A 14,598-nucleotide genomic window follows, 5' to 3' on the forward strand; every position below is an offset into this window, starting at 1 on the left:
ACCGTTCTCATCGAAGGCAGCAGCTGAGAAAACAAAGTCTCCACTCTGATAGCTTTTTTATCATATGGCAGCATCTGAAGGATCAAAGTGTGTTCCTGGCATTAAAGTGCTCTGAAAGCATGGAAACTTTGAACATATAACAAATGTGGAGACTGATGTGACTGGAAGCTCCAGAATAGATTCTGTTTTCTCAGCTGTGCACAAACGAGACGACTAAACCCAAGAAAGGTAAGCTAGCTTAAGGTACAAGCTAGTGAGTAAAATTCAAATACTTTTATATATTTAATGGAAAACAGAACAAAGACGTCTTGATCCTGATTGGTCAGTTATGGCGTTCTGTGGGCAGCTGATCAGCCTTTAGCAGCTGCTAACCATGAGACTAATGAGACCACAGAGGTCGTCGGGGATGTTAAACATCATCATACCAAACAGGCCAAGCACCTTAATCTTACTAGTGGTACAGCTGAAGTCATGTGACCGTGATGTGGTTACACTTTCAGCATAGCATTAGCTTTTCGGTCCCTGCAGTGATATCAAAGCTTCAAAACTCTTAAAAGTGACGTTAAGTAGTTTCTCTTTATAATCCACATGTTTCTTTGTTTAAAGTGAAGTGCTGTTCTGTGTATGTTGTGTTAAATGTGTCGGGGACACACTGTGTTGTTGCTCCTGTTTGCAGGCATGTACCCTCTGCAGTCTATTAATAATCAGCTGGTGAACATAATAGGAGCCTGTTACAGCCACAACGGCATCATTAAGGATAAGGCTGCCGTCTACTCGCCGTATTCCTCCAAGTCTGAGGAGCTGTGCAGCAGCAATAATCAGGTGAGTGGATCAGCCTGTGCGGCAGAGAGCTCTGCCCACGGACATGAGCGTTTTAATGACTTTGTTTTCATTCCTCCCTCCTAGCAAAACATGGCCCTCAGATACAAGTGTGGAGCCGAGTTCCTGCCCTCCCCGCTGGCAAGCAAGGCTGATTTCGCTTTAGGAGCTGAGCCATCATTTGTCCGCAAGGGTCACATGACTGCCGTGGCCGTAGCAGTGGAAATGGGACACGCCGTGGCGTTCCTGGGCACCGCCACCGGAGAGGTAACATGGCACACCAGCGTGTTGAGTTTCTTGTTCATAACATACAACACTACAACAAATTCTCTGCACAATCCTTGTCATTAACTCATGATGAACTGGCTTTTCAGAGGCCCACATCCTCCTCCAGACCTGAGGAAATGTCATCAGTTCCCTCAGAGCAGAGCCATAAAACTCATTTTTATTGGGTGTAAAAGGGGGACGGGGTTTGACCTGAATGTGTCTTAATTGCATTTTTGTGTTCCTGCAGGTGCTGAAGGTGCATCTGTCGGCCCATCCTGAGATGTACGGCCGAACGTCGGGCGAGGTCAGCGGAGACAGAGTCAACAAGAACCTGCTGTTCGATCGGAGCCTTCAGCACCTGTACATCACCACGGAGAAGAAGGTGCCCCTTTACTGATTATTCTGCTTTTACTGAATCTATTTCTCTTACATGTCAGAACGCCACACACACAGGGTCCTGATGAGTTCCACATTTATTCTGCCCATCTTATTTGATCATTTATTCGGCACATCCGTCTACATTACCACACACGAATCAGCCATTGATTTATTCCCTGCTCCTGTTTTTTTCTCTCTTCATCCGTCTTCCTCTCCTTTGTCCTTTCATCTTCAGGCTGCCATTGCTCTGTGAGGTGAAAATAGATGTTATTGATTTAGAAATGAATTAATTAGAAAGCACTTCAACTGGGCAATTTACTTTGATCGAGTCAAGTGATGATTCTCAGGCTTGTTCCATCTGCTCATTTAAATGTATTACAGCAGCCTATTGGTGTCGGACAGGAAAATGATTTCTGCAGCTGGCTGTAAGAAGTTCCACTAAATAAAAAAAAAAATCAATAACAAGGACAATGTCAGCAGTGTTCGCGAAAGCGATGTCATGTCATCGCATCAGCCCGTAACGCTTAACTGTAACTCGTGTCCCAAACACAGAGCAGATCCACACGGCCGAGGCTTAACCTCTCTGTATCAAAGAGCCAGGTTACAAACAGCAGCAGTGATGTGATTAAAAAATAAGATCTAATATTAGAGCTAATATTAGATTCCTTTTTTTTACCATCACTTTTAAGTGCATTGATTCTTCCACCTTCACCTGGATCTTAGTTACAGCTCCTTCACAATAAAAGCCTGCCTGTGTATCTGCAGATCACCAAAGTTCCAGTCCAGGCCTGCCACCTGAAGACCGACTGCCACTCCTGCGTCGCAATGAAGGATCCGTACTGCGGCTGGTGTGTCCTGGAGGGGAAGTGAGTCGCTCAAACACTGACAGTTAGCCAGTTAGCTGCTGCTAGCCCTGTAATCAGAGTGTGAAGCCCGCAGACAGGTGCTCCCCTGACAGCTTCAGTGGGTGCATTAAAAAATAAAGCATGTGAGCATCTAAACGTCACTGAGCTGCTTTATAGCTTGCTGAAATCTGTTGTTCATTCCCCCCCCCCCCCCCCCCCCCCCCCGCAGGTGCACCAGGAAGCAGGCGTGCAGCAGGTCGGCGGAGGAGAACACTTGGCTGTGGTCGCCCAGTCAGCAGTGCGTTCAGATCAAGGACTTCAGCCCGCCGAACCTCAGCTGCAAAAAGACGCAGCAGGTAGGATGATGATCAGGCTCAGACCTGAAACTGGGTCTGTGCTATCAGCAGCGGTTCAAACAGGTTCTCAACCCCTGGTGTATGTACCTGCAGAGGCCCTCAGGGAAGTTCTGAAGAAGTTAGGGCGTACTGACTGTGAGGTGTGCATCACTCTGCTAGCTGGACTGGCTGTCTGTGGTTTGCCGGCGGATTCGCCTCATAAGAGATCGATATAAAGATGTTGCATCTGAACTGAAACTTGTTTCAATCAAATATGAGCAACAACACCAACGAACAACCGTTTGTCATCTACCCTCATGCTCTGAGTAATATAGCTAAGCTAATCTATAGCATTGGCAGATTTATATCCACTTCTGGATGTGACAGTGAAAGGTTGTGTGCTCCAATGTATTACTGATGTGCAGTCATTGGAATTGTGCTCTTAAAATCAACATAAACACCACTTTGAATAAACAACCCACACACTGCCCCCTAGAGGCCAAACTGTTTAAGGGCAAGACACTTCAAACCTGAAGCACTTCAGTTTCAGCCCTGCATGCTGTTTATGTAACAGAAAAACAGAGCAGGTCCTGCCGCTGCCCGGCGTTAATGATTAAATAGGAGCGCTGCACCTCTCCACACAGAGCAGGTTTATATTTTCGCCTTGTTAAATATGTTTTGGAGGAAAAGTAATTGCAGCCTTGATTGTGTTCATTGCCGTTATTTATTCCAATCAAGGAAGTGTGACATCTTTATTCAACAAAGGGAGGAGGTTAATAAAGCACAGAGCTGCTTCTGTTTGTTCTAAAGTTGGATACAGCTCTCACAACTCAAAACCAGAAAAGCTTTTTATGGAGTGGAAGTCCAGGCCGAGTCTGCCACCGAGCCGATTTCTGAGCTCTGAGCCTGAATCTTTTTTGATGGATCTGTCACATCTTTAAGTTAAGTTTTAATCTGATAAGACAATGGATTTTAGCTTTAAAGAGGAAAAAGAAATGTCCTATTGTGCATAGTTAAGAAGACAGGAGCGTCTCAGGTGAGATCACTCTGAGGCTTCTCCGTCCTACACATCAAAAAGTTTGAAATTAAAACAAAATTACAGCAAAATTAAAATGGTTGAGGTCAGCAAAGTGTAATGAGGAGCTGATGTTTGAACGGCACAGCTGAATAGCAATTATTACTGCACCACACACACGCAAATGAATGCTGGCATGTACACACACTCAGACAAATGCACAATTTATCAAGGTCAGACAGTTTTACTCAGACTCAAACTTGTTTCCTTTCACAAAGGAGCTCTGCAGCTCGTGGTGACGAGCATGTGCAGAAAGTCTGAAAAAATGGACATCATCAAACACTCCTGTCTGTCAATACCTCACACACACACACAGCTTGTTTCTCTGTCTCGCTGCAGCCAGGCGATGTTTGAGGAGAAAAATAATGACTCATCTGCTGAGATTGTATTCATGACTCCATCTTTCTGCTCCAGGTTGTCATCAGGATCCCCGCTCTGCCTGCACTGAGGCCGTCTGACAGCCTGCAGTGTGAGTTTGGCAATTTCGTTACGGGAGCTGTGATGGCAACTGACGGTGTGGTGGAGGTCACCTGCTCGCTCCCGGACCCTGTGCAGATTCCATCCACTCCGGATCAGCAGGGTAGGTGGATACCTGAGGACCCCTGAGTCATGTCTGACAGGCAGCGTTTGCAGTGACCTTATCTGTGTGTGTGTGTTCAGACTATGTGTCCATCCCAGTCAAAGTTCTGGTGAACTCCATCGAGGTGACGTCAGGAGAGTATCACTTCTATAACTGTGCTGCTACAGTCAGGAAGAACCAAAACACGCCGTAAGATAAAACACACATTTACACACAGGAAGTGTCTTTAAAGACGTTACACAGCTGTGTGTTGTGTTTTAGGTGTATTGCGTGTGTGACCAGTCCGTGGGGGTGTCAGTGGAATCCACAGGATCACAGCTGCAGTGACAGCGACCACTCTGTGAACGGAGATCACATCGTCAAACCGCAGCAGGTACTGATGGAGGTTCAGTTATTCTGCAACAACTGAAGAAGAAATATATAAAAATAAAACACGTGTTTGATATTACTTACATTCAAAGTGAAATATGTACAAAAACGTAAATGAATGCATCGCTGATGCTGATGTTTCTGTGATGAAGCCTGACAGCTGTCCTCAGTTCGAGTCTCCAGAGCCGCTGTTGATCCCCGTTGGCTTCGAGATCCCCATTAGCTTCCAGGGCCGAAACCTGGACATCTACACGGTGAGAGTCAGAGCTGCTGACTGATCCGTTATTATTCACCTTCATCCAACGGCTTCATTTCTTCTCGGTCTCTTCTTCAGGGCCAGAGGTTTACCATCGGGACCGAGCTGATGAAGCACACAGAGGAGGACGTCACACGGGAGCAGCGTTCAAAGTTCAAATTCAGCGGCTATGAGGTCAATAAGAGGAGGAGGGGGGGGGGGGGGCTGTGACCTCTCATAGGTGGATCTAGCTGGATTGGCTTAAATGTGGCTCAGGTCTATCGAATGCAGCTATCGAATCCGGCTAGCAACATGATACTTCCGGTTCACAGGGACAGTGTCCGGGTCGCGTACAAAAGCCGTATGTAAACAACCGTCGAACTACAACAGCTTTGCCCCGAGTTTATTTTCCACATGGCTAAAAAAATGAATAAACTGCTTTTTGAACGGGAAAAATGAAAGAACGAGCGACACGGGACAAAAAACAAAACAAAACACAACACGACGCATGTGCACATGCGGTCCTACCATGGCCTGAAAGGACTCTGTTTATTACGAGGTGCCACCTAGCGGTTTGGAGGACCGCAAACAATTGAGCGCGGACACGCGTGTGTGATAGCCAGATTTGAAAATAGGTGTGAACGTATCCAACTTAAAGGCTGAAACTGGATTCAATCCTACTCTAGCTGGATTGACTTTCTCGAGTGTGAATGGGGCCTTACTGCCTCCAAATGTTCATTAGCGTACAGCTACACTAGTGGCCATTTGAGGAACTGCAGATTCAGCACTGGAGTTTGCTGCCACTTTAAGTTTATTTAAATTCTTCAGACCAAACAGCAGCATTGCAACAACATAAATAAACAAGTTCATCTAAACTGCAGCTTTGAGGATAAAAGTCCCACAGACGATCCCCTCAGTGTCCATCGACCCTGCCTGGATGCCAGAGTCTGATCCTCTGAGCTCTCCGCTGATGTTTTGAAGCCACCAAACACTTCAGCGAATTCAGAGTGTGTCATGAATGATAATTAGACAATTAGAGCATCATTAGCAGCTAATCTGAGAGTTAAGGAACACGACTGTGAAAAGGTTTCAGGTCGGCTCTCGTTTCTTCTCATCTTAAGTTGTTTTGTTGGTACGATTCAATCAGACATCTGAGTCGCCCCAGTCAACAGTCTGTGTGTGTGTGTGTGTGTGTGTGTGTGTGTGTGTGTGTGTGTGTGTGTGTGTGTGTGTGTGTGTGTGTGTGGTGTGTGTGTGTGTGTGTGTGTGTGTGTGTGTGTGTGTGTGTGTGTGTGTGTGTGTGTGTGTGTGTGTGTGTGTGTCACTGCAGGTTTTCATCTCATCATCTCTGTCTCCATACAACCCTTTTTTCTCTTTAGGTCTTTCACACACATCGTGAAAATAAGACTCACATGATTTATAGCTACAAGGTGTGTGTGTGTGTGTGTTGTGTGTTTGCATGTGTTTGCTGACCTTCACAGTTGGATAGCAGCAAGGTAATTTAGTGTTTAGTGTAGATTTTCAAATAGACAGAAATGTTGTTGTGCTAATGCAAACCTGATAGTGTGTGTGCGTGCGTGTGTGTGTGTTGCTTGTATTTCTCATGTGGGGACATAAATCTGTCGACACACTCATGCTGTGAGGACTGGACAGTTATATTGCTATATATATATTGCTGCCCTGAAACCTGCTGAGTCGGTGAATGCTTTGCTGAGTCATGTTTCAGTCTTTAATGTAAACTATGTGTTCAGATAATTTCATCATGCTCACAGCCTAAAGGACAGTAAGTAGGTCAGTTTTAGCCTCAGATGCTTTAATCTCTCTCATGCTCGTCTTTGATTCACCAGTAAAACTCTACAACCGCCAACACACACTTGATTTATAGACACTTTTTTGCTAATAGAGCCAAAATCTGCAGTTCTTCAAGTGGCCACTGGAGGCTCGCTCCTAAAGTGAGTCAGCCTACATAGATCACATGTCCTTCTTAATGTGGACAGGTGTCCCCACAGAGTGCCGTGCAGTGTGACTGTAGATGTAGCTGCTGTGACTTTTATCCGCATTAATATTTAAGCTGAAGCGCGTCTTTAAGGTTTGACTTCAGGTTTTCAGGGAACAGATGTACACAAGTGTCCTTTGACATGATGCAAACACAACTCTGTGTGTGTGTGCAGTTTTCTTATGACAAACAGCAGGAGGTGAACGTCTCCTTCCACATCAAGGACCGAGACACTGAGAGGAAGATTGACAGCACCTTGACAGGTGAGTGTGTCTCACACACACACACACACTCACTTCACATAAATCAAGCTAAAGTGTGACTGTCCTCCTCTTCCTCCCCTTCTTCTTCTTCTGTAACAGTTGTGTTGTATAACTGCTCCGTGGGCAGAGAAGACTGCAGTTTGTGCAAACATGCTGACACTAAGTACCAGTGTGTGTGGTGTGAGGCCCTGCGGACCTGCGTTTACCAGGATCTCTGCCCGTTGCCGCAGCCGGCTCAGTGCCCCAACCCGGAGATCTTTGACGTGAGTCACAAAGAATGAGCTCACACACGTATACACATCTATGTATCATCAACAAAGTCTGTCAGAGTCTTTCTGTGGACATGTCCGCTGCAGAATGTAAATAAAGATGGACGTCATCAGGAGGTTTGTGAAGAGCGTCGCCATTTTGCCGGAGATACAAGCTAATACGTTGGGCAGTCACATACGTAAGCGTAGGTAAAATTCCTCCAAACTGCAGTTCCTTGAGTCGCCACTAAAGTATGTTAATCTCCTTCAACCTCCATGATAAATCGCCAACATGATAACACAGACGTAACTTAACAAGGAAGTCTTTGACATTGACTCACTTTTGAAACAACACTCAAGTGGCCACTTGAGGAACTGCAGTTTGTTGGAGAGATTTTTCGCCCCTGTAAGTTTCTGAATGGTCAGCTGCCACCACAAAAAGTAAACATTATCAGCTTCCTCTGCGCCTGCAGAGGCAGTGCTGGCTTCTTCTCATTATCATGAACCAGAACCACTGAGTGCATCCTCATCTGGTGATGAGAAGAGGTGAAGAGGAGCTTGACTCCTTCAGCACCAAATGTGCAGCAGAAAACACACACACAGTGGAGGAATCACACCGATGACTGAGGACGATTTCACATGTAGCTGTCAGTGAATCAGAATCAACCACAGCAGGTGGTGGCCGCTGCTCTGTGTTTCCTCCTCTTAGCTGTCATCAGCGACACTTTTCACCCTGAATATTTCTTTAAGCGGCTCTCAAGCATCATTTCTGTGAGGTGCCGAGTCGTCCATCAGGGATAAATAAGTCGGATCCCTCCGTCTGTTTGTGAAATCAGCTGCTTTCCTTCTCTGAGATCATCTCCAGCGTTCCACATCAACATTTTTACAATGCAGATGCCCCCCCCCCCCCATTTTTCTCTTCCATATTGTTATTCACAGTTTGTCTCCTGGCTGCACGACTTCAATATGTTTCCCATTTTCTTTGGAACATCAGTCATTTGTTTCAGGACCTGTCTTGATTACCTTTGGGCTGCGGCTGGTTAGGTCAAAAGTTGTTCATTATTTCTGCAGCAAGCTGCCGCAGTCTGCCGAGGAGGAGGAATCTTAAACACACAGAGGAGTCCAAATTGGTCTGACATCAAATTTAAGGTGTACATTTAGCTTTCAGCAGATAATCGGTCTCCACTGGCTGAACCTCAAATGAATATTTTTACATTTAAAGAGAAATGTTCCACAGCTGCACATTCAGACAGTTATCTGACAGATGTTAGCTCTGACGCCGTCCATGTTAAAGTTGCACTGCAAAGACTCCACACTAAATCACAGCTAGCAAAAACATTCTGCGCTGTCATTAAAGGCAATAACTCTCCACACCAGCAGGGGGCAGTAAACTGTATTAATAATTATAACCTCACATCTAAAAACATCCTGCAAAGACTAGCTAGCATGTAAGTTCTGTATCTGAGTGAGAAATAATAACTCTCCACACCAGCAGGGGGAAGTAGTCTGTTATTCATCATTCATCCACCTCTAAAGATCCAAACACACCCAGCTCATTTAAGGGAAGTAATGGCGACAAAGGTTGATGGTGGCACCGCCTCAAGTTGCCTGTGTTGGTGTCAAGAAGTATGTTCTGCATTGACCCTCCACACCAGCAGGTGGCAGTAGTCTGTACTTGTCATTAGAGTGCTTTTAAAGGGCCAGACACACCAAACTGACCTCCAGAAAGTTGGATTTTAATTCACCAAAAAAACTATCCACTCAAATGTGGTGTCCGTTTGACCTTCTTCTTGCAGATCATCCCTCACTTCGGTCCTCTGAATGGCCGGATCGCTGTGACCATCAAAGGCTCCAACATGGGGATAAAGAAGGAGGACATCAAAAAGATCACGGTGGCCGGAGTGGACTGCATTCACCAGACGAACAGATACTCCGTCTCCACCAGGTAATCCAGCAGGATGACAGCAGGCGCCTTAACATGCAGATGACAGTCGCTGTAACACATCAGGGTGAAGCTCTTTACATGAATCTTTGACTGTCTGCTGACACAGATAATGGAGCAGGAGCTCTGTGAAGGTCGGACCTCAGCGGCTGCTGCTTAACTTGTTTTTGTGTTCATTTATAACACACTCAGCAATAAATCTCTGCTCTCTAAAGGAGTTAGATTACTTGCGTAACTGTATTAATGTGGGAGCTGTTCTTATGTAATTACAGAAGCTTTATTATCTCCTTATTTATGAGAAACATAAGCTGTTGTTTTAAAACAAATGACTCCCAAGTGGGGTTAACCCAAGTTAAGAGAACTGCATCATGTGGTTCTGAGTTTTTGTATAGTAAATAAAGTTTAATTCAATTCATGAAGTAATTATAAATAGCTAAGTTACGCTAACTAGCTAACCAGCCCTGCCTTTGGTTACTCTTAGCTTTCAGCTGCTACACACATTAGCTTTGTAGCGTGTGTTGTTGATATCAGTATGTGTGGCTCATGGAGTAAATATCAAGGTAGGCAACTATCAACATAAACTCAGGTAGTAATCTGCTTTTGATAACATTAGCATGCTAAGAAGCTAAGCGTAGCCAGCGATCTGTAACTTAGCCTCACAGATCAAATGTTAACGCTTACTGTTAGCTCAAAAAGAAACTTTTAAATAGCACGCTAGCTACTTTAGCAACCAGGAAGTTTTGATTAATTGTATGTTAGTGTCTACAAAACGGTTTGCTACATTGGGTAGCTAGAATGCTAAAATTAGCCTATTTTTGGTTGTTTACAGCACAACATGTTCACAAAGATAAAGAGAGTAGAAGATTGTTAACGATGCTAAAATAAACTGTGTATGAATCAGTGTGTCCTTGTGTTTCCATCCACAGTGTGGTTTGTGAAATCGGCCCAGCGAAGCGAGTTCCCCCGTCTGACCTCCCATTCGAACACAGCAACAGTGGACCAGTGGAGATAGAAGTGGAGGGAGAAAGAAAAGGGAAGTCTCGGGTCATCTTCACCTACCAGGTAGGTCGCTCAGATTCTATACTGACAGATAAAGAGACGATGGTGGTTTAATGTGCACCCATTTAACCTGAAACATAAGACGATGTTACAGTTTCTGTGATGAGACTGGCGGGGTGCAGGTGTGTCGGTGCCCCACTTATACAGTAGTTTAACAGTCGCTGCGTCTCTTCCATCAGCTTTGTTTACTCATTTTGTCTCCGTTTGGTTGGCAGGATGCTTTTAAATACGGGTAAATCTGGCATCCAGAAACCTGCAGACACACACACACCTCATCAAAGTTTCTGAGGCAATACAGAACATTGTGTGACACGACTACTTCAAACCCCACAGATCAAATCCCACAAACATTAAAAGCTTTATAACACATGGTGGAAGCAGGCGGTCCTCCTCTGGTGTGGTGCTGAGAAATCTGCTCCCTGAAGAAGCAGCAGTGCGTAAAAATATAATTACCCCTCGCATACGAAATCCCCGCTGCACCAAACTCCATTCAACTTCCAGCCCCCACAACCCCCCCCCCCCTCCCCCCGCCCCCCGCACACGCTGCAAATAGAGAAACAAATATGATCAGAATAATACGTTTCACCTGCTGTTCTGTTTTGTTTCTCGAACGAGGCTCAGCGGTTTCATTTAAATATGGTTGTTCACGTCCATATTTCCTGTTTGTTTCTATCGAGCTGACAAAAAAACCTAATTAAAGCAAACTGCTGAGACCAAAATGACTAATTTACTCCAGCAGCAGTGAGTCTCTGCCTGCAAACTCAGCTCAGAGGTTCAACTTTGTGTTGCTGCTCTTTAGATTTGGCTGTCAAAACAAATATTAAACAGGCTGAGGGTAAAGTAATAACACCCAATATCACAAAACGATTACTGATGATGTTTTCCTGCCTGGGTAACATTTTCAGGTAATTTAAAGGGACAGTGCGCAGGAGTAGAGCTCAAAGCAATTAGCAGTTAGACAACAACTCTTCTGATCATTAATCAGCTGATTGTTTCAGAAATCCATCATCTGGAACCATTCTCTCATGATAAGGTTCTTCTGATCAGGATTTTAGCTCCTTTAGATGTTCTTGGTAAGCGTGAGGCAAGAAGAGCCCACCTTATAGTCTTTAATTTTATGTGCATGAAAGCCTAAGGCAGCCCTTCTATGTTTATATATAGAAAATCTGACATCGGGCAGAGCATACCGAGCATAGGGACAGTTCCAGTGGGAAGCCTAAGACAGGAAGATCACATCCCCCCTGCCTCAGGCTTTAAATGAATGTACATGAAAGCCTAAGGCAGCCCTTGTGTATTCATACATTCTCAGTCATCCAGGTCATTTTTCATTCAAGAGCCTGGAGCAGGGCAGCTGTACTTGTCAAGTTCCTCAAAGGTGTTTGACTGTTCCGCCAGTCTTCCATGTGTCTTTCATGCCTTGTCCTAACATGGGGACACCGACATGTCCCGAACTGCAGTGTTAAAAGTTTAAGGCAGAAACTGCCTTAAGCTGATATATCATCCAGGGAGTTTAGATTAGTTAGATGTCACTCGTGGATTTTCTAGAAACTCTAGCTAGAACACGCTCCCTGCCTTAGGCTTTATATGTCTGTACTTAAAAGCCTAAGACAGCCATGTGCTTCCACCTTTGCTTGGAAAGCATACGGTGGGAAAGGTGCACTGCCTTGTTTTCCTTGTGAAAACCTAATGTAGGGAAAGTGCATGTCCCAAACTGCAATGTGGAAAGCCTAAGGTGGGAAGAGCACACCTCCCTGCCTTAGAATTAAATGTGTGTATATATACATATATATATATGAAAGCCTAAGGCAGTCCTAGTGCATTCATAAAAGCCAACATGGGCAGATGACCTTGTCTTTTGGATGTGTATCCATGTGTTTTGGGATGTCACACTATCCCTAAGGGACCCTTACGTGGAAAGGTAGGACAGCACACCTCAATGTCTGAGGCTTTCCATGAGCTGAGGTTGACTTAAACTGCCTGGACTAGCGTTGTGCTCAGTTTTAATGCAGCCGAAAAAAATGCTGACTTGTGTCGGAGGAGTAATGAGCCTGACGTTGCTTCTTTTTACGCTCATGATAAATGTGTCTACATTTTGTCTCAGATAAAATGCCTCTAGTCTCCGCTGTCGCCTGTGTTGCTGTTGTGTTGTGTTGCTGCTGCTTTGTGTCGTGTTCCAGCCATGCTGAGTTGTGAGTCTGTCTCACTTTGGGTGTGTTTATTTTGGTGTTTGCAGCTCTCTGCAGAATCAAATCAGAAACACAAACAAGCCGAATGCTGGAGTCTGTCTTAGCAGCTGCACACACTCACATTGATTCAGAATAACATCACTCTGGATTCATATTTGTACCTCTTTCTTTCCTGCAAACAAGCTTGTTGGTTTTTTTCTCACGCTGCTTGACTGCTGTGTTTTAATTCTCCAGACAAATTGACTTCTTACTTTTCCGAGCATCTTAATCCTCCCGTCTAAATGAGCATTAATGTTCCCTCTTGTTTTGTTTGTCTTCGGTGTATAAAATCCTCCTCGTACAAACAGGAAACAGACCAGCTGCTGTGTTTTAAAAAAGTTCCCTGTAGCGCCGAAGAGTTTTTTTGTCTTTGTAGTTTTTGTTTTTAGTTATCACATGCTGCCTGAAAGAGCGCAGGGTTGACTCGTGGAGTTATTAAGGTTTGGAGGATTTAAAATATATTTGATGTGATCACAGCGTTTGTACCTGCAGGACGGCAGCTGGAGCAAGATGAACTGCGTCAAAGTTTCTGTTGACTTACTGTTTGTTTCTCACGGATCAGACGGACTCTTAAAAAGTTTTTATTTCTCCAAATGTGATCACCTGACAACCTCAGCCACTTCATCTAAACTCCTTTTTCAGAAATGTCTTGTAGACGAGGTTTACGAAGCACGTCATCTGCACTTTGCTCACGTGGTCGGTAGCCATTAGCCGTTAGCTGCTAACACAAGAACAGCCACAAGAAGAAGTGTGGACAGGAAATAATGTGCATCATACTCTTTGGTTCTCCTGGTGTGCAACACTATGTCTATAGCTCTTTGTTAGCTGCTAGCTCTGTCTTTTAGCATTTCAGCGTCATGATGCTGCTCCTGGTCTTCTATTCTGCTCCTCTTTAATGTCCCCCAAAATCTGACAGTAATCAACAATCAGATGTCACCATGACAACAGAGAATTAAAAGTCATTTGCTCCAGTTGGTTAGATTAGATAAACATGTTCATTTCTTTGGGGAATGTCAATGGTTATTGACTGAGTTGAGCCCTCAACAGGGCACTTGAGGAACTGCAGGTTGTGAATGCTTGGTTGTGGCCCTCTTCTTCTTCTTCTTCTTTTTCTAATTTCTCTGTCTTCTCTTCAGGATCCTAAACCAAAAGCCGTTGAACCCGCAAAAGGTCCAGCAGCCGGAGGAACGGTGATCACCATCAAAGGAGAACACTTGGACACAGGCACTAAAGAGGACATCGACGTCACAGTGGGCGGAGTTCCCTGTGAAGTGTAAGCTGACTGACAGACAGTGTGGATTCGTTTTCTTCTCTCGGTCTGTGTTCACGCTCCTCCTCTCTGCTCTGCAGCCTGTCATTCGGCACAGACATTACCTGTAGGACCGGCAGGTATCGTGGACAGAAGGTGCCGTCAGATCCATTAACAGTGTCGGTGAAGTACGGAACCAACACCACCAAAGACATCTCAGGAGCGTACCAGTACTCAGAAAACCCCAAGGTCACCGATTATTACCCCCAGACCAGCTTCGTGTGGTGAGCTTGCTCATTTTAGCTGCTTATTAACCCTTTGAACTCTAAACTGTGGCTCTGTCATGGTTTCCTTGTTCTGTAGTGGAGTGCAGAATCTTTACAGAACCTTGTTAAAGCCAAACACGTTAACGCTTTGTGTCTGTGTGCAGTGGCGGACGCAGCATTGTGGTGTTGGGAAACGGGTTCGATCTGATCCAGACGGCTACGATGAAAGTCACGCCTTCCTCTGACGAGTTCTCACAGAGCGCCGCTCCTGTGGAGGTACGAGGTTTGATCAGAGCTGGAACAGAGCCGCAGACGGACGGAGTTTGTGTCTGTTTAAAGTGGTGCTTCATTTCCTTTCTGTTTTCTACAGGACTAATTTCTCTGTTTGTTTCCTTTTATACTGCGGATGTTTTCCTTCTCTCTCACCATGTTTGTTTTGTCTTTTTT

At 44.9% G+C, this 14,598-nt stretch overlaps 1 protein-coding gene across 2 annotated transcripts in view; it reads left to right on the forward strand.

Annotated features, from left to right (window-relative positions):
* The window catches only part of LOC114432157 (plexin-B2-like), a 112,472-nt gene that overhangs the window by 87,357 nt on the left and 10,517 nt on the right, over positions 1-14,598 (forward strand). For both annotated transcript variants that reach the window (XM_028399988.1, XM_028399987.1), the window contains exons 7-23: positions 677-822; positions 907-1,086; positions 1,334-1,468; positions 2,230-2,330; positions 2,539-2,665; positions 4,134-4,299; positions 4,380-4,488; positions 4,561-4,672; positions 4,821-4,922; positions 5,003-5,098; positions 7,075-7,162; positions 7,262-7,425; positions 9,207-9,355; positions 10,279-10,414; positions 13,773-13,909; positions 13,987-14,169; positions 14,316-14,427. In XM_028399988.1, the coding sequence (XP_028255789.1) occupies positions 677-822; positions 907-1,086; positions 1,334-1,468; positions 2,230-2,330; positions 2,539-2,665; positions 4,134-4,299; positions 4,380-4,488; positions 4,561-4,672; positions 4,821-4,922; positions 5,003-5,098; positions 7,075-7,162; positions 7,262-7,425; positions 9,207-9,355; positions 10,279-10,414; positions 13,773-13,909; positions 13,987-14,169; positions 14,316-14,427 (2,243 nt within the window). The remainder of the gene's footprint in view (positions 1-676; positions 823-906; positions 1,087-1,333; positions 1,469-2,229; positions 2,331-2,538; positions 2,666-4,133; positions 4,300-4,379; positions 4,489-4,560; positions 4,673-4,820; positions 4,923-5,002; positions 5,099-7,074; positions 7,163-7,261; positions 7,426-9,206; positions 9,356-10,278; positions 10,415-13,772; positions 13,910-13,986; positions 14,170-14,315; positions 14,428-14,598) is intronic.

The sequence above is a fragment of the Parambassis ranga genome, chromosome 2 (assembly GCF_900634625.1).
Source record: "Parambassis ranga chromosome 2, fParRan2.1, whole genome shotgun sequence".
NCBI lineage: Eukaryota > Metazoa > Chordata > Actinopteri > Ambassidae > Parambassis > Parambassis ranga.